This window comes from Chionomys nivalis, chromosome 22 (genome assembly GCF_950005125.1).
Source record: "Chionomys nivalis chromosome 22, mChiNiv1.1, whole genome shotgun sequence".
NCBI lineage: Eukaryota > Metazoa > Chordata > Mammalia > Rodentia > Cricetidae > Chionomys > Chionomys nivalis.
The window spans coordinates 52,811,031-52,830,103 of record NC_080107.1 but is presented as its reverse complement, the minus strand read 5'-3'; the positions used below and the strand labels follow the sequence as shown (position 1 = coordinate 52,830,103).

At 38.9% G+C, this 19,073-nt stretch overlaps 1 protein-coding gene across 2 annotated transcripts in view; it reads right to left on the bottom strand.

The window, feature by feature from the left end:
• The window catches only part of Nr6a1 (nuclear receptor subfamily 6 group A member 1), a 160,361-nt gene that overhangs the window by 116,064 nt on the left and 25,224 nt on the right, over window positions 1–19,073 (bottom strand). For both annotated transcript variants that reach the window (XM_057755738.1, XM_057755739.1), the window contains exons 2-3: window positions 18,513–18,554; window positions 10,828–10,872 (exon numbers count right to left, since the gene is read on the bottom strand). In XM_057755738.1, the coding sequence (XP_057611721.1) occupies window positions 10,828–10,872; window positions 18,513–18,554 (87 nt within the window). The remainder of the gene's footprint in view (window positions 1–10,827; window positions 10,873–18,512; window positions 18,555–19,073) is intronic.

Genomic DNA, 19,073 nt, shown 5'->3' with positions numbered 1-19,073 from the left:
TAATCATAATTCCAAACTGGTGTGGGATTGTTTGTGACTTACACCTTCATCTGGCGCCCAACATGGGGCTCAAACCCATGACCCTGAGATTAAGAGTCTCCTGCTCTACCCCTGGGAAGAAGGGAAGTGACTCAGCTGCCATGGAGCCAGCCACCAGGTCAGACATGCTCAATCTTTCCCAGTAAGGCATCACTTTGTGGTGGTATACAGATGATTAGAAATGGGTTAATCAAGATGTGAGAATTAGCCGATAAGAGGCTAGAACTGACGGGCCAAGCAGTGTTTAAAAGAATACAGTTGTGTGTTGTTATTTGGGGCATAAGCTAGCCAGGCGGCCAGGAGCCGGGTGGCAGGAACGCAACCTGCAGCTCCCACAACAAAGTGTACTGTCTATACCCAGTTTATTCCTAATATCTGGCTATAAAAATTATTTGTATTAAGTCAATGTCTTCATATTTTCTTCTAATTCTTTTTTTTAAATTGAACATATTTTTTTAAATACTCATTTATCTATTATGTATACAAAATTCTGTCTATGTGTATGCCTTCAGACCAGAAGAGGGCACCAGACCTCATTATAGATGGTTGTGAGCCACCATGTGGTTGCTGGGATTTGAACTCAGGACCTTCAAAAGAGCAAGCAATGCTCTTAACCACTGAGCCATCTCTCCAGCCCCTTCTAATTCTTTAAACATGGTTTTCTTCCTTTGAAATATCTAAAAGCGGCATGCCAAAAATATGTAAGCATTGATGAAAGAAAAATTTTTAAGCTTCGAATGGCTGAAATATGTCCTGCATTCCCAGAACGTAACTAAAATATTCAGGCAGGATGATCTCAAGTTCAAGACTAGTCTAGGCTACACAAGAAGACTCTGTCTCAAAACCCAAAAAGAAAAGAAATGTCTATAGCAACTGGAGTCTGTGTGTGCCAGATCCAACACTTGATTTACTTGAGACAGTTCCTACTAAATGATTTTCCCTCTCACATCTGACAGGTCAGGCTTGTCTCTTTGTATATTTTATAATTGTTGTTGCTGGATAGTGACTGTTTTGTTTTGTTTCTCAAGATAGGGTTTTTCTGTGTAACAGCTCTGGCTGTCCTGAAACTTGATTTTAGAACAGGCTGGCCTTCAACTCACCAAGATCTGCCTGCCTCTGCCTCCCAGTGCTGGGATCAAAGGTGCGGCACCACTATCTGGTGGATATTTAAACATTTAAAATAATGAATCGTGGGGATGAGGTAGAGGAATGTGAATTTTTGGCTATTCTGAGCTACCCAAAACCCTACCCCAAATGATGATGATGATTTAAGTTGGTGAGCTTTGTTTTCACATTTTCTGAACGAAATCTATTAAGTCTCTGCCTCAATGACAAGTTCCTCATATCTCAGGGCTCTCCCTTATGTTATAGAGACTGATTTCTAGAACTCACTCAGCCTCCTTCTATCTGCATAGCTTACTACTCATTCATTCAAAGACTGGTCAGATATGGATTCACTTGCCCAAAATATTGGGCTAAAGTCTTTTTACTCTGCTGTTGAAACTGTGCTTGGAATACATGGAACAAGTCTATTCCAGATTTCTGTTTTACTTGGGCTTTCCCACAGATCCCTTGTATTGTCTCATACTGTTTTCCTGTTGTTCTGATAGAGCCCCATCAACCGCATCACCGTGTCAACTCAGGGTACTGAAGAGCTGGTAAAGGTGCCCTATAGCTGTCTCACATTAAAACCTTCACAGTAAAGATCCTTTGCTATCACAACAAAATGATAACCCCAGGCTAGCAGAGTTGTCATCAAGATTGCTATGCTTTTCTTTATAAATTCCATGACAATGGAAATAAACCTGGGATCTTAATAAATGCCGAATATACCTTCTACCACTCTGCATAGTGCCTCCCTCCCCTGCCACAGCAGAAAGGATGCTAGTTTGTAGCCTGCTAGCAATCCCAAATAAAAGGAATTCATGTTGATCTTAACCAACCTCAGTGGTTTTCCCATATACACCCTTCTTCATTTGTCAGGTTGGTTTTGTGACAGTAACTTCTTTGGTGAAAAAATATTTGCTAACTATAGCTAGTCAAACATATTTTCAGGAATTATACCCAACTGCCATAGCACCTACATGGCTAAAATATAAATTAGAAAAAGAATATACTGGAGAAACTCCACACGAATGAAGAATGATAAAACTGCTCTGGGGTTGTGGGGTCATTCTCAATTACAGGATACAACAGCTGAAAAACACTGAGCCATTTTTAGTTTCTACCTCCCCGAAAGCACTAACTGACAAAAGTCACTAGCACCTTTTTCTGTGTCTAGACCAACCCAAGAATCAATCTCAAGTAGGGCAAGAATACGAAGATAACCTCAGACTTTGTCAGCATATGGAACTCCAACAGGTCCTAGGCAAATAGGTACACAATGTTACATCTGATCCTAACCACTACAACTGAGACCACTAAAAATAAGCCGGAATGGCAAGTCGAAAAGACTAGAAAAGAAAAATAACAACACAAAGAATGTGTACATATTATGTGCATTGGTGTTTTGCCTATCTATATGTCTGTGTGTGGGTGATCCCTTAGAACTGAAGTTACAGACAACTGTGAACTGTCATGTGGGTGCTAAAAATTGAAGCCAGGTTCTCTGGAAGAACAGCCAGTGTCTTAACCTCTGAACCTCCAAGCCCAAGAATGTGAACTTTTAATTAGTTTTCATGTATGTTCTTACAACAAACTAATGTTATACCTCTCAAATTTTAAAGCTAGCTGCATTACTTTTCAGACATCATTGTTTTTCTGTTTCTTTTCAAGTAACATTGTCTTCTATTTTTCTTAGGGGGCTTCCCTCTGCATTCTTCACTTAGGTCCTGTTGCCACCTAGTGGACTAAGCACGAACACACCAATGAACCACCACAGTGGCTCACCACTTCCATTTCAAAACAAACCACTAGATGGAGTCTAAAATCAGGGAAGAACTAAAGAACCAGTTAGGTAATTTGTAACTACACAAAATACAAAAACTTATAACACAAATAATAGATGATATAATGCTATGTACTGAAGATAATGAATGGGTTAAAGAAAAATAAAAATCTGTTGTAGGAAGCATAGTAATGTAGTTAATATAAGCTTTGGTTCCCAAAGATTAACCTCACAAAATGAATTTGCCAAGCTTAAGTAAGCAAGATATAAAAATTGTAATACCTCATGATTACCTGAGGTTTTTCCCCAAGGTTATATGGTTCATTCAGTTTTAAAACTTCAATCAGTAAAACCACATCAACAAAATACACATCAAGATGCAGAAATTATGGCCGGGTGATGGTGGTGTACTTTAATCCCAGCACTTGGGAGGCAGAGGCAAGCAGATGTCTGTGAATTCAAGGCCAGCCTGGTCTACAAGAGCTAGTTCCAGGAACAAGTTCCAAAGCTACATACAGAGAAACCCTGTCTCGAAAACCAAAAAAATAAAATAATAAAAAAAAATGCTGAAATTGTATTTAAACACATGGACATGCTCATAAGAAAAGTACCACCATGGGGCTGGAGAGATGGCTCAGAGGTTAAGAGCACTGCCTGCTCTTCCAGAGGTCCTGAGTTCAATTCTCAGCAATCACATGGTGGCTCACAACCACCTGTAATGAGATCTGGTGCCCTTTTCTGGGCAGAACACTGTATATATAATAATTAAAAAAAGAAAAGTACCACCAGCTGGGCAATGCTGACACATACCTTTGATCCCAACATTCAGGAAGCAGAGGCAGGCAGATCTCTGTTCAAGACCAGCCTGTTCTCCAGAGGGAGTTCCAGGGAAGCCTGGAAAAAAACTTGTCTTGGGAAAAAAAAAAAAAAAAAAAAAAAAAAAGCTAGGTGGCGTGGCATATGCTTGCAACCCTAGCACTTAAAAGGCTCAGAAGATTGCAAATTCCAAGAGTGTCCAGACTACACAGTGAGAGATTCTTCTTAAAAAAGGGGGAAAAAAAAACTGGACGTACTGGCACACACCTTAAATCTCAGCACTTGGGAAGAAGAAGCAGATGGGATCTCTTACAAGCTAAAGGCCATCATGGTCTTCACAACAAGTTCTGGCCAGTTAAGGCTCTGATACAGACACCTTGTTTCAATAAACAAACAAACAAACAAACAAACAAAAAACCAAGTTGAGTACAGATATACAAACACAGCCATAAAAGCTCATGCACAGGGATTGCCTGTGTGCTCTAGGTCAACACTTGCCTCAGAGAGCTGGACCTGAGCTTCAATGACTTGGGAGACAGGGACCTGCAGCTGCTGGGAGAAGGACTATGGCATCCAGCCTGCAGACTCCAGAAGCTGTGGCTGGACAGCTGTGGCCATACATCAAAAGCCTGTGAGGACCTCTCTTCCATCCTGGGTACCAGCCAGACCTTGATTGAGCTTTATTTGACCAACAATGCTCTAGGGGACACAGGGGTCCAGCTTCTGTGCAAGAGTCTAAGGCATCCAAGGTGCAAACTTCGAGTCCTGTGGCTGTTTGGAATGGACCTGAACAAAATGACCCACAAGAGGCTGGCAGCACTTCGAGTCACAAAGCTGTACTTGGACATTGGGTGCTGAGCATTGCTGCAGCATCAGAATGGAGGTGACCAGGATTTTTTTGTTGTTGTTGTTTTTGGGTTTTTTTGTTTGTTTTTTTTTTTTTTTTTTTTTTGGTTTTTCAAGACAGGGTTTCTCTGTGGTTTTGGAGCCTGTCCTGGAACTAGCTCTTGTAGACCAGGATCTTTTTATTCCCTCAGATAGCTACAATCCAGCACTTGATGGAGTCAAGAGGATTAAAAATTCAAGGTCACCCTAGGAATCAGAAACCAGAGACCCCGACTTGGGGCAGGAGGCCCAAAAAGTGCCAGCTGGCAAAAATGTTTGTTCTGCTTGAGCCATAACAATCTTTGATGAAGCTTTTTGGATTTGAAAAAAAAAAATTAAAAAAAAAAGTAGCCCTGGGTGATGGTGGCACACACCTTTAATGCAAGTACTCAGGAGGCAGTGGCAGGGGGATATACAGAGTGAAAAAGTACTTACCTAATTGATATATGTAAATACTAGCTGGGCAGCAGTGGTGCAAGCTTTTAATCCCAGCTAGTTCCAGGAACAGACCCCAAAGCTACAGAGAAACCCTATCTCAGAAAACCCAAAAATAAATGAATAAATAAATAAATAAATAATGTAAATACTGAGTTCAAACCTCAGTAAAGCAAAAAAAAAAAAAGAAAAAAGAAAACGTATGCTACAGACATGACAACAAAGTGGACAACAGAATATGGGTATTTGTTCAAATATTTGTGTGTGTAGTTTTTCTTTTCTTTTTTGTACTGCTGGGGCTCAAACCTAGAGCCTTGTACATGTTACGCAAGTTTAAGTAAGTTTTTGTCAACTTTTTCCAAATTTCATAGGGAAAGAAATTTTTTCAATACAGAACTAGAAAAACAATGTCCATATACAAAATAAGCTAAATATTACCTCACACCATATGTAAAAAATAACATAATATGTAATATCAAGAAAAAACAGGCCGGACATTGGTGGAGCACAGCTTTAATCTCAGCACTAGGAAGGCAGAGGCAGGCAAATCTCTGTAAGTTCAAGGCCAGCCTGGTCTACAGAGTGAGTTCCAGGAAAGGCAGGGCTACAAAGAAACCCTGTCTCAAAAAACCAGAACTATAAGCAACAAGCAGAGCCAGTCCAAAAAAAAAGTTGTGTATGCTGAAACCTGAAAGACTAGGGTGGGACTATGCAAATGCCTTTGAGTTTATATCATATTACAACCAGGTGCCTCCATAAAGAGATATAGAGCTTAAACATTTGTCTTGATAGGCTTTCCTCTTACTTTGATCTTCTCTTCTTTCTCTGCCCCTGCTCCTCTCTTTTGGGTGGAATTGTGAATCTGTGACCTTGGGAATGTGCAGTTTGCTCTTATACTAGAGTTTGCCTAATTCTCTAAGAAGGAATTTGGACTTCTGAACCACGCTGGAATTATTAAGGTCTATGAGAAGAATAGAAAATAAACTAGGTACATTATGGGTTTTTTGTTGTTGTGTTTTGGTTTTTCAAGACAGGGTTTGTTAGTGTAGCTTTGAAACCTGTCCCGTTCTGTAAACCAGTCTGGCCTTGAACTCACAGAGATCCTCCTGCCTCTGCCACCACTACCCAGCTTGGGATTTTTATACATGTTAGTAAAAACATAAAATGGTGATTCTGGTATTGAAAATATACAGCATATATACAAACATGTATACATAATAACAATGGAAAAAAAGGCCATAAATCTGAAAGACAGTGGGAGGTGGTACATGAGAGGATTCGGAGGAAGAAAAGGGAAATACAATCTAAAAAAATAAAACAGTTACATAAAATTAAAAAAGAAAACAAAACAGCAGTTACTCAAAAATAGAAAAGATAGTTATCACATGGTTCAGCAATTCCACTTCTGGTTATCGATGCAAAAGAATTTAAAATAGGAACTCAAAAATACACTTTTGTACACCCATGTTCATAACAAGACAACTCACAATAGATCAAAAGCTGAACAAAACCAAACATCTATGAACTGGTAAATAATAAAATATGATATATACATACAAAGTAACATTATCCAGCCTTAAAAGAATAAATGAATTCTAATATATCATACAACAATATGGATAAATGTAGAACATTATTTTAACTATGTAAAGATGTTAGATTTGTTTAAGCTGTAGAATATTACTTCAACTGTGTAAAGGTGTGTTACATTTGTTTATGCTGTGTTTTCTTAATTATGTAAAGATGTGTTGCATTTGTTTCTCCTTGCCTGTCTAAGGTACCTGATAGGTCTAATAAAGAGTTGAACAGCCAATAGCTAGGCAGAGAAAGGATGGGCAGGGCTGGCAGGCAAAGAGAATTAAGTAGGAAGGGAAATCCAGAAGAAAGAGAGAGGAAGGGTAAGGGAGGGAGAGAGGAAGGAGAAAAAAAAATGAGGGAGAAAGACAGGAACATGCCTGGAACCAAAAACCAGCCAGCTACCAGCCAGTTGCCAATCAGAGAGACATAATAAGCAGGAAAGTAGGACATGCAGAAAGAAAAAGGTAAAAATCCCCAAGGTGGGGGCTGGAGTGATGGCTCAGCAGTTAAGAGCATTGTCTGCTCTTCCAAAGGTCCTGAGTTCAATTCCCAGCAACCACATGGTGGCTCACAGGTCTGGTGCCCTCTTCTGGCCTCCAGGCATACACATAGGCAGAATATTGTATACATAATAAATAAAATAAAAAGAACAGAAAACATTCTTATAAAAAAAAATCCCCAAGGCAAAATGTAGATAAAGAGAACAGAAGAAAATAAGAGCTAAGGCCAAGCATTCATAAACTAATAAGTCTCTGTGTCGTGATTTGGGAGCTAGTTGGTGGCCTAAAAGAAAGACTGCTACAGATAAATCTGGAAAGCATTTTGCTAAGTGAAATGTTAGAAACAAAAAGACAAATACTATGATTCCACTAATAGGGATATCTATAAGGGTAAACAACTGGCCAGGTGGTGGTGGTGCATGCCTTTAATCACAGCACAGCACACACACACACACACACACACACACGTGCATATGTATATATACACATACAAAGGAGAGCCAGACATGGTATTAGGTGCCAGTAATTCCAGAACTAAAGAGGCAGAAGCAGAACAACTTATGAGCTCGAGGCCAGCTGAGCTACATGGTGTACTATAGGCCACCAGGAGCTATACAAAATCTGCATGCACACAATGAAAACTGTAATAAAAAGGTCTGGCTGGGTGGTGGTGGCATCGGCGCACGCAGCACTTGGGAGGTAGAGGCAAGCAGAGCTCTGTGCGCTTGAGGCCAGCCTGTTCTAAGAACGAGTTCCAGGACAGGCTCCAAAAGCTATAGAGTAAGAGAGACCCTGTCTTAGAAAAACCAAAAAGAAAAAAAAAAAGGTTAAAAAGTTAACATTGTATTTGATCATGGAAATTGAAATCCTTCCACCTAAGAGTAAGAATGAGACAAGAATATCATTGCCATTGCTTCTACCTACTATTATATTGGAAATCTTAGCCAATACAGTAAGAAAAACAAACACCATAAACATCAAAAAAGAAAACATATGGCTGTCTTTATTCATAGTTGTGCACACAAAAGTCCCAACAGATTTATTGTTTTAGGTGACAACCAGAACTAGTAAATTCAATACAAACTCAATACACAAAATCAATTGAATTGCAACAATTTGGCAAGTAAACTTTAAAACCAGTCTGATTCATAATAGCATTAAAATGCAAAATGGAAATAATTTTAAAGTAAAACAGGATATCAACATTAATCCATTTAAAACATTAAAGAGAAAAAACAAAGATACTGCATTTAGAAAAAGGACAAACTAAATGCAAGGATTAGAAGCCCTGCTGTTGTTAAGGTGGCAGTTTGAGCCAGGGACAGAATACAGTGATAAAGCACTTTGCCTCACAGGCAAAGCTTCTTAGTTTACCTAGCAATGAAAAGAAAAAAGACAATTCTTTTGATGGAATCAGTGCAAATCAATTTTAAAAACTGAGCAAATTTTTTAGTTTTTTTTTTCAAATAAGTTGACTCTAAACTTTATATGGAATAGTTTTTTGAAAGAAAAAAAAAACAAAAAACAAAAAAACTAAGCCAAAATAACTTTGGAAAGAAGAATGGAGGCAGCTTATCAATACCCCGCTTATTATAAAGCCACAAAGTTGAGGACACCATGGCTTTGATGAAAAGATTCGAAAGGATTAATGAAAGAAAATACAAAAATCCATAGATTCGCCAGTGGTGGTGGTATATACCTTTAATCCCAGCAGTTGAAGAGACAGAGGCAGGCAGATCTCTGTGAGTTTGAGGCCAGCCTGGTCTACAAAGCGAGTTTCAGGACGGCCAGGACTGTTACACAGAGAAACCCTGTCTCAAAAAAACAAAAACGAACCCATAGATTCACACAATTTATTAAAGAAAACCTTAAAAATATTGAGAAAAAAACTTTGACAAATAACACGAAGAAACAAATTTTCATATGAAAAAGTCTTTGATTCTACTTTATAAAACATGGCAAAATTGTGGATATGAAGGTAGCCCCTTAAAAAAAAAATCATAGGCCGGGTGGTGGTGGTGGCACACGCCTTTAATGGCTGCACCCGGGAGGCAGAGGCAGGCAGATCTCTGTGAGTTCAAGGCTAGCCTGGTCTACAAGAGCTACAAAAAACCCCTGTCTCGAAAAACCAAAAAATAAAAGAAAATGTTTAAGTTTTGCCGGGCAATGGTGGCGTACTCCTTTAATCCCAGAGTGCTGCTGGGAAATAAATGAATGAATGAATGAATGAATGAATGAATGAATGAATGTCATAGTTTCTAAAAGAAAATGGAATTTGGTTATACTAAGAATTTTTAGTGAGGAGAGATGGCTCAGTGGCTAAGAGCACTGGCTACTCTTCCAAAGGACCTGGGTTCAACTCCCAGCCCCCACATGGCAACAGTTAATTAAAAAAAAATATTCATTATAAAATATGGTAAAAATGAAAAGGAAAACCAAAGGTCAGGAGAAAATATGAATACCACATATACCATATGACATCCAGAATATAAAAATGCCAACAATGCAAGAAGTAAAAAAGAACTTAATGTTTCTAATGTTCAAGACTTGAACCATTTAAAGAGATGACATATGAATAACCAGTAGGTATATAATACAGTAACCAATATAACTGGCCATTGGGGAGATGCTGGCTAAAAACATACCTTCCCATCACAATGCTCACTAGAGTTACAAAAATTAAAACCCTGACAATATCAATTACTTGCAAACATATGAAATAGAAATTCATATGCTGTTAGAACTATAAAATATAAAAACATTTTGGAAAACTGGCTACTCTATGAAAATTTTAATGTGTATCTACCTACCATATGAACCACCAATTTCTACCATGCTTTAGAGGATCAATATACAAAATGTATACAAAATTTTGTGTAAGAAATTCATTTAGAGCCGGACGGTGGTGGCGCACGCCTTTAATCCCAGCACTTGGGAGGCAGAGGCAGGCGGATCTCTGTGAGTTCGAGACCAGCCTGGTCTACAAGAGCTAGTTCCAGGACAGGCTCCAAAACCATAGAGAAACCCTGTCTCGAAAAATCAAAAAAAAAAAAAAAAAAAAAAAAGAAATTCATTTATTAAGCATACATTGTCTTGCTTGTATGCATGCCTGTAGGCCAGAAGAGGGCACCAGATCTCACTACAGAAGGTTGTGAGCCATGTGGTTGCTGACAACTGAACTTTGGAAGAGCAGGCAATGCTCTTAACCTCTACGTCATCTCTCCAGTCCTTGTGTAAGAAATCTTTTTTTTTTGTTTGTTTGTTTTTGTTTTTCAAGACAGGGTTTCTCTGTGGTTTTGGAGCCTGTCCTGGAACTAGCTCTTGTAGACCAGGCTGGTCTTGAACTCCCAGAGATCCACCTGCCTCTGCCTCCCGAGTGCTGGGATTAAAGGCGTGCGCCACCACTGCCCGGCCTAAGAAATCTTATAGCTGCTTTATCTGCACTAAACTAGGACCAGCCCAGATGTCAACAGATGAACTACCTGTGATACTGTCAGTACAATACCCCTCAGGAATAAAGAGGGGAAAAAGCATAGGAAATTTTGAAGTGGAACTACAATGGTGAAAACTGCTTCAATTTACATTGCAGATAGGAGCATTTCCTTGTATGAAAATTTCATATATCAATTTTAAAAAGATACAAAGAACAAGGGCTTTGGGATCACATAGAGCAGCTCCACCACTTACCAGGTGTGTGACCTTGGCCAAGTGTTAAACTGTCAGTCTCCCCATCTGCAAAATAGAAAGAACTATAGTTGAGAATAACTTCATAGAGCTGCAGGAAAATTAAACAAGATAATACTTTAATTATATAATACACTAAATGCTCAGTAAATATTAACAAAGAAGAAGAAATTTTACTCGCATATTTCAGTGTTGTTTACAATGACACCTAGTGGGGGCTGTTACAGTTTTATGAAGAAACCAGGCTTCACAACCACTTATACATCTCCCGAGCACCTGCACTTCTTACTTTTTTAAGATTTATTATTTGTTTATTATGTATTCTGCCTGCATGTATGCCTGCAGGCCAGAGGAGGGCACCAGATCTGAGAATTGAACTCAGGACCTTTGAAAGAGCAGTTGGCGTTCTCAACCTTTGAGCCATTTCTCCAGCACCCTGCAATACTTTCTAATATCAAACGTTATGCTATATTGCCAGGTGTGGTGGTGTACACCTTTAATCTCAGCACTTGGGAGGCAGAGGCAGGCGGATCTCTGTGAGTTCGAGACCAGCCTTGTCTACAGAGCTAGTTCCATGACAGGCTCCAAAGCCACAGAGAAACCCTGTCTCGAAAAACCAAAAAAACAAACAAACAAACAAACAAAAAAAACCAAAGGTAGGGGAAATAGGAAAGAAATGAAACATAGGTTAATCTAATGAATAAAATACAGTTACAATATTTCATGAATACAGACAGTGAATTTCAACAATACAACAGCATTATTAGTGTTTACCATTAGTTAAACATTGTTCTAAACCCTTTACATGTATTACTACACCTAATCCTCATAATAGACCTAATAAAATTGTTATACTAAAAAAAAAATTATACTTTTCTTGTTCGAATTTTCAGATAACAAACTGATACACAAAGATTACACAATTTAGCCAAGATTGTAATAGAGCAAGATACTGAGCTAGAGTCTTCCTTTTTTTATTTATGTATCTGTGTGTATTGTGTATGGTGTGTCTGTGTGGTTTGGTGCATTGCTTATAGAAGCCAGAAGAGGGGATCAGAACCCCTGAAACTGGAATTACAGATGGTTTTGAGACACCATGAAGATGCTAGAAACTAAATCCAGGTCCTCTAAAGAAGTCTAATCATCTATCTCCCCAGCCCCTGATCATGTTTTTTCTTCCTTAATTCAGAAGTTTTGGCTTATATAAAAAACTGAAGCACTTCATTTGAAATGTGGACTTATGAACTATAGAACATGTCCTTTGTGGCACTGTTTATAATGTAGGAAAAGTAGAAACCATCTGAATGCCCAGAAATAAGAGAATGGCTAAATAGACCACGCCAATGCTATTCCACCATTCAAAGAAGTTGCCATACTGCCATTAAAAATATTTATTAATGCCGGGCGGTGGTGGCGCACGCCTTTAATCCCAGCACTCGGGAGGCAGAGGCAGGTGGATCTCTGTGAGTTCGAGACCAGCCTGGTCTATAAGAGCTAGTTCCAGGACAGGCTCCAAAACCACAGAGAAACCCTGTCTCGAAAAAAAAAAAAATTATTAACATAAATGTCTCATGACCTGGGGCCAATGTTCTACATGTATAAGGGGAAAATGAGAACAAAAATACATAGATGTTATGATTATTAATAATTTAAAAGATTATCTCAAACACAAACTTAGAATGGTTGTTCTTAAATGAAAAACAATGTTTATTTCTGAGTGGCAAGATTAGAGATTCCTGTGTTTTCATTTTAATGTTTTAAAGAAAAACACAAGTTTCTGCTAATTCAACTATACCAGTAACCTCAACTGTCTGGGACAGAAAAAAAAAATGCTAAAAAAAGATTCTGATCTGTCTAACTGCAAGTGGCTTCTTTTCTTTTGAGTCATAATCTTTGGACATCATACAAAAAGCAAGCAGATACAAAAAAAAAATCAACTTCAACTTTGTAAACCAAATGAAAGTATTTTCAATTTTTTTAAATGATTATTTTAGGATCACAGCAGAAGATGAGGAACAAACTTCATACAGGCCAAAACTTCAGGATAAGAGACAAAAATTGAACTCCAGAGAAGGAATTGATGTTGAATTCAACCATTTACCCTTTCACCCTCTGTCTGCCCCATAACTGAGCAGGACCAATTGTTTCCTTGTATTATGGGATGTTTACAATCCCAGAGTGCCATGAAAGGAATTAATAATTTAGCTTAGACAGTTGACAGCCTTTATTGGGAGCCTCTGGTCTACAGGACAGACATCAGAGCAAGCACTGTCTTGAAATCACAGGTCCCTTTACTGTTTTATAGCTTAATTGGCCCCCAAACATAAATCACTTATTTCTCCTGTATTAGGCAACAATGACTTCTTTTCTCTAATTTTCCTTGTTATCAAGTCAGCCCTTGTTCTTTTGAGTTTTACAACTACACGGCAAACACAGCAGCTGAGGGAAAACTCAGGGAGCTATGCAGACTGGGGTTATTTGGAAATAGCACAGAAAGGTTATGCTGTTTTGAACTTCTCTTGACCTCTGACTGCCCTTGTACCCAGGCTTATGCAAAGGACACAGTACAGGGCACTTCTTGTAGAAATGAACTTAGCCTGAACCTGGGTCATAACATTGGACTCTAGGAAGTTCAGGAATTGTAGGAAGGAGCCAGAATGTGAACACCAGCTCATATTTGAAGCATGGCTGCCCATCTGCTCTACCACAAAAAAGGTAAAACAACACCTGGCAGATAAAGTAAGTCCTCCCCTAACTAGTTCCAACATTCCATCTGCTGTCCCAAATCTGCTATCTAGAACCACTGCCAAGCACAACTGGAAATCACCTGTAAAGGTGGGCTGTCACAATAAAATAGAAAATGACTTTTCCCACTAGGAATTCATAGTGGGAAGACATTAGCATCCCTAAATTCCAGAGATACAATAAAGAGAAAGCTCTAATATTCTCAATCTAACATGTAAAGATAGTAACATAGAAAATATTATTCCTTCTAGTTAGAATCCACAGAAACAGCTGTATCAACTATACTAATCAGGGGCCTGGTAAGATGATTTACATGCTTCCTACTTTTACAGAGGACCTGAGTTAAATATTCAGCACCCATGTGAGGTGACTCACAATCGCCTATAAGTATTCTGGCTACTCCAAGGGATATTCAACTGACCTTGATGGCCACCCACACTGGCATGCAGGTATACACAGATGCATACACATAATTAAAAATAAATCATAATAACATCATAATCATTATCATCACCATCACTACCACCATCATCATCATCAGGCTAAGTCTGGTAGGACACACCTATAATCCAAGTATTGGGGGAAGGATTACTTTTGAATTTGAGGCCAGACTGTACTACATAGTGAATTCAAGACAATTCAGGGTACAAAGAGAGACCCTGTCTTTAAAAAAGAAAGGAAAATAAAACATCACAATCGAATACACAGTCCATCTCAATTTTATTTTTTAAGATTTATTTCTTATGTATACAGTATTCTGCCTGCATGCCAGAAGAGGGCACCTGATCTCATTACAAAAAGGTCTGAGCCATCATGTGGTTGCTAGGAACTGAACTCAGAACCTCCAGAAGAGCAATCAGTGTTCTTAACCTCTGAGTCATCCCTCCAGGCCCACCCATCTCAATCTTACAGCTTCTTAATTTGACAGAGTCAAGGCCCAAAACTAATACAGACTGAGATCATAATTTTACTTTTGTCAATCGATTATATTATAATTAAATCCTTACATGGTTTTCAAAGACAAAGAGCAAAAGAAAAGTACTAGCTTCACAAAAATGATGTAGGAACTGAGAATATTACCCATATACACGAAGTACTTTTTTTTTTTTTTTTTTTTTTTTTGGTTTTTCGAGACAGGGTTTCTCTGTAGCTTTGGAGCCCGTCCCGGAACTAGCTCTTGTAGACCAGGCTGGCCTCGAACTCCCAGAGATCTGCCTGCCTCTGCCTCCCGAGTGCTGGGATTAAAGGCAAAGGCGTGCGCCACCACCGCCCGGCCACGAAGAACATTTTAAAGTACCTTTAGCCGGGCGGTGGTGGCGCACGCCTTTAATCCCAGCACTTGGGAGGCAGAGGCAGGCGGATCTCTGTGAGTTCGAGACCAGCCTGGGCTACAAGAGCTAGTTCCAGGACAGGCTCCAAAACCACAGAGAAACCCTGTCTCGAAAAACCAATAAATAAATAAATAAATAAATAAATAGATAAATAAAATAAAGTACCTTTAAAAGAAAAGTCATTTTAGGTGACTCCCATTCTACAGTGATATACAAAATCACGTTTACTCGCCAGGCGCTGGTGGAACACGCCTTTAATCCCAGCACTAAAGAGGAAGAGGCGGGCAGATCTCTGTGAATTCAAGGCCAGACTGCTCTATAATTCAAGACAGTCAGATCTGTTACACAAAAAGATCCAAAAAATCATGTCTACTCTCACGAAATGGAGAAGTCTGTAAAAATAACCATATTCAGTAAGGGAGGAAATATGTAACAGAAGTAGGATTACTTAATTCACAATCTCTCAATAAATGGCATGAGCTTTTAGTAAATGCAGAATTGGATGCTATTTCAAAATCTGAAAACTATCTTTCCAAATATCTTTAATATATTCCTAATATGTAAAGGCAAGAACTAAAGTTAATCATTTGTGCAATCTGAGGCTAAGAACTGGGCCTGGAGCAAAGGAAAAGCACAGTGTTTCATTCAGCTTTAAATTATTTGGTGTAAGCCGGGCGGTGGTGGCGCACGCCTTTAATCCCAGCACTTGGGAGGCAGAGGCAGGCGGATCTCTGTGAGTTCGAGACCAGCCTGGTCTACAAGAGCTAGTTCCAGGACAGGCTCCAAAACCACAGAGAAACCCTGTCTCGAAAAACCAAAAAAAAAAAAAAAAAAAAAAAAAAAAAAAAAATTATTTGGTGTGCTTTCTGCATAGTCACACAAAAGACTGCTTGCAGAATCTCTTAGTACCTTCTAAGTGATCACAAGGTGTTCTATGACAGGACCATGACTCAAGAAAATAACTGAAGTTAGCTTTTCTTCCTCCCAAGGTTAATCATAAGAAAATGACGAGAGTCAAAACAGTGTGCTGACCCTAATGTGTGGTCATAATATAAAACCAATTCTGACTTTTGTGAATTTCAAAGAGCCGTGTCTAGGACTGCTGAGCTGCCAAACCTAAGTTTGATCCCTAGAATACACATGGTAGAAGGCGAGAACTAACTCCCACAAGTTGTCCTCTGATAGCCACATGCATGTGATAGACACAATTAATTAGTGTTTTTTTAAAAAGCAAATCTAATTCCCTGCCATTTGATAAATATCATGGACTCATTTTGCTTGACAATAAAGTAATAGTTGAACATATATGAATACTTATTTTAAGGTATAGGGGAAAAAATACATAAAAAGGTCCATATTCTCAGGGATGATATTAGCTCATGGGTGAAAGATAAGCTTCGTTATTTACTTAATAACATACTGGTCAGTTAGCCCCACGACCCTTTAAAAGTTCTAGAACGAGAAGGTAACTCTAGACTGTCTCATAAATGTTAAATCTAAATTATCATGTGACCTTTTAACATATAGCAAAATAAAGTTAATACACAGCAGACACTCATGTTTTATTTCTGTAACAACTATAACCATGTCCCAGAATATTTCATGCCACAAATTGGGAGCACAGGAAATTTAAATAGTTTTTATCAAAACTTACAGAGTCTTGAAAAACATCATTAAACTAGAAATGGCCGCTCTCATTCCCTCATCTTAATAATATACATACAAATGCTTTAAAAATTAAACTGGAAGCCGGGCGATGGTGACACACGCCTTTAATCCCAGCACTTGGGAGGCAGAGGCAGGCGGATCTCTGTGAGTTCGAGACCAGCCTGGTCTACAGAGCTAGTTCCAGGACAGGCTCCAAAGCCACAGAGAAACCCTGTCTCGAAAAACAAAAAAAACAAAAACAAAAAAAAAAAAAATTAAACTGGAAAAAAGATCATCAATTATAAATTTCTAACAAAACATAAAGCTAGGCATTTATATGGCACACATTTGTAATTCCAGCACCCAGGAGACACAGGCAGGCGAATCTGGAATTTAAAATCATTACCTGAATTTGAGGCTACATACACACACACTGAATTTGAGGCTAACCTGAACTATATATAAGACACTATCTCAAAGAAAAAGAAAATATCAAGAAATGAGGGTATCAAGGAAGTTCAGTAGGTAAAGTGTTCCCTAACACCACATAAAAGTCCAAGCATGGTAGTACAGTGTGTGCCCACGATCCTAGTGTTGGGGAAATGGGAGACAGGTCAATCTCTAGAGCTTGCTTCAGGATCAGTGAGAATTCCTGTAGTAATAATTATCATTATTATAAAGATACAATAATAATAAATATTATTACTATTATCATTATGTGAGTAGCAAATAGCAAATTGCAACCAATTGGCCTGCAAGTGCAGGTACAGTCATGTGAGTCCACACCTGCCCAAACACAGGTATATGTATACACAGAAGGAGGGAGGGAGGGAGGGAGGGAGGGAGGGAGGGAGGGAGGAAATGAAGAGGAGGGAAGGAGGAAGAGAAGGGAAGGGAGGAGAGAACAGGAGGGAAAGAGAAGGGAAAGATAGAGGAGGGAAGGGAAGGGAGAAAATGGAAGGGAGAGGAGGACAGAACAAGAGGAAAGAAGGAACAGGGGAGAAAACAATCTGGCCTCTGTAATGCTTGACCTTGACTGTGATAGTTAACCTTCATTGCTAACTTGAAGGTTTATAACCATAACCACTTAAGGGACAAACCTATGCATGTCTGAGAGGACATTTACAGAAGGCTTTAACTGAGAGTAAACCAACCCTTAATGTGGGCAGCACAATCTGACATGCTGGGGACCCAAACTCAGTAAATGTACAAAGAGCACTGAGCACTAGCATTCCTGTCTCATCTCCTTCCTGAATACAGACATAAGTATGACTGCTTCACACTCCTGCTGCCAAACCAGATCTGCTCCAGCAGCCATTATTATCACCTCTGTCATAAGGAACTGGACCAAAAAACTGTGACCAAAGACTGGCACATCCCTCAATAAGCTTCTTTTGTTACAGCAATGACAAAATTAAGTAATATAACTCCTTTGAATAAACTATGACAATTACTACCTCAAATGTTTTTGCTCAGTATACTGGCTCACACTTTTAATCCCAGTACCCAGGAGGCATAGAAAAGAGGATCTCAGTGAGTTCATGGCCAGCCTGGTCTACCAGTAAGTTCCAGCACAGCCATTGCTACATAGAGAGACCCTGTGTCTTGGAAAAAGGAAGGAAGAGGAGGGAGGGGGGGAGCTAAGGTAGGTAGTCTTGAATATACAGTTGCGTATGTACAAATCCAACACTGTTTACTGCTAGTTTCACAGGAGGATGGAGAACTGAGCAAGGGGGGTCTGTTTTAAACAAAATTTTCAGAAAACAACTTTTTATTAAATGCATAGATCTGGCCATCAAACAGTACTAGCAAATGAAAAAGAAAATGTCACAAGAAAGATTATCATCCTTACTGTTAAGAGAAGATACACTCTTCAAATAACAACATCAAAGATGCCAAAGTTAAACACCCAGCACAGCCACACCTTTTCTTACCGACAAACACCAGGGAACATTCAGAACTTACTAGTGCCTGGATCGAGTTCTGCCAATTCATCCTGACAGAAACCTAAAGAGAACACAAAAGGGGGAAAAGGAATTATTAGTTTTTTAATTACTCCAAGCTGACTCAAAATATTAAAAATCAAATATGATATGAGAGGATTTAGACTTCAGGCGGGGGAGTGTGACTCAGTTTTTGCCTGGGTTTCTCTGTAGCTTTAGAGCCTGTCCTGGAGACTAGACTGGCCTCGTACATAATAAATCCTACTTCTAACAATTACCTACTGCACAGGCCCCTCTCTGGATTTCCACTTCATCACATTAGTACAGAAATGAAGATAAGAGCATGTACCAGAGCTATAGCTGGAGTGAGAGAGCTTAGCACATCTCTTAGCACCAAGTAGGGGCTTAATAAACATCATCACAGCAAGAACAAAAGAATGTCAGTGTCCGCTGGAATATGGAAAATTAAAATTTATTTAATACTTGGGGTATTTTTAATGGTATCAATTATGTCAAAAAAGAAAGCAAAATAAGCAAAACAGGAATTTGAACAAATATCATACAGGGTGAGTTTACTTAAGAT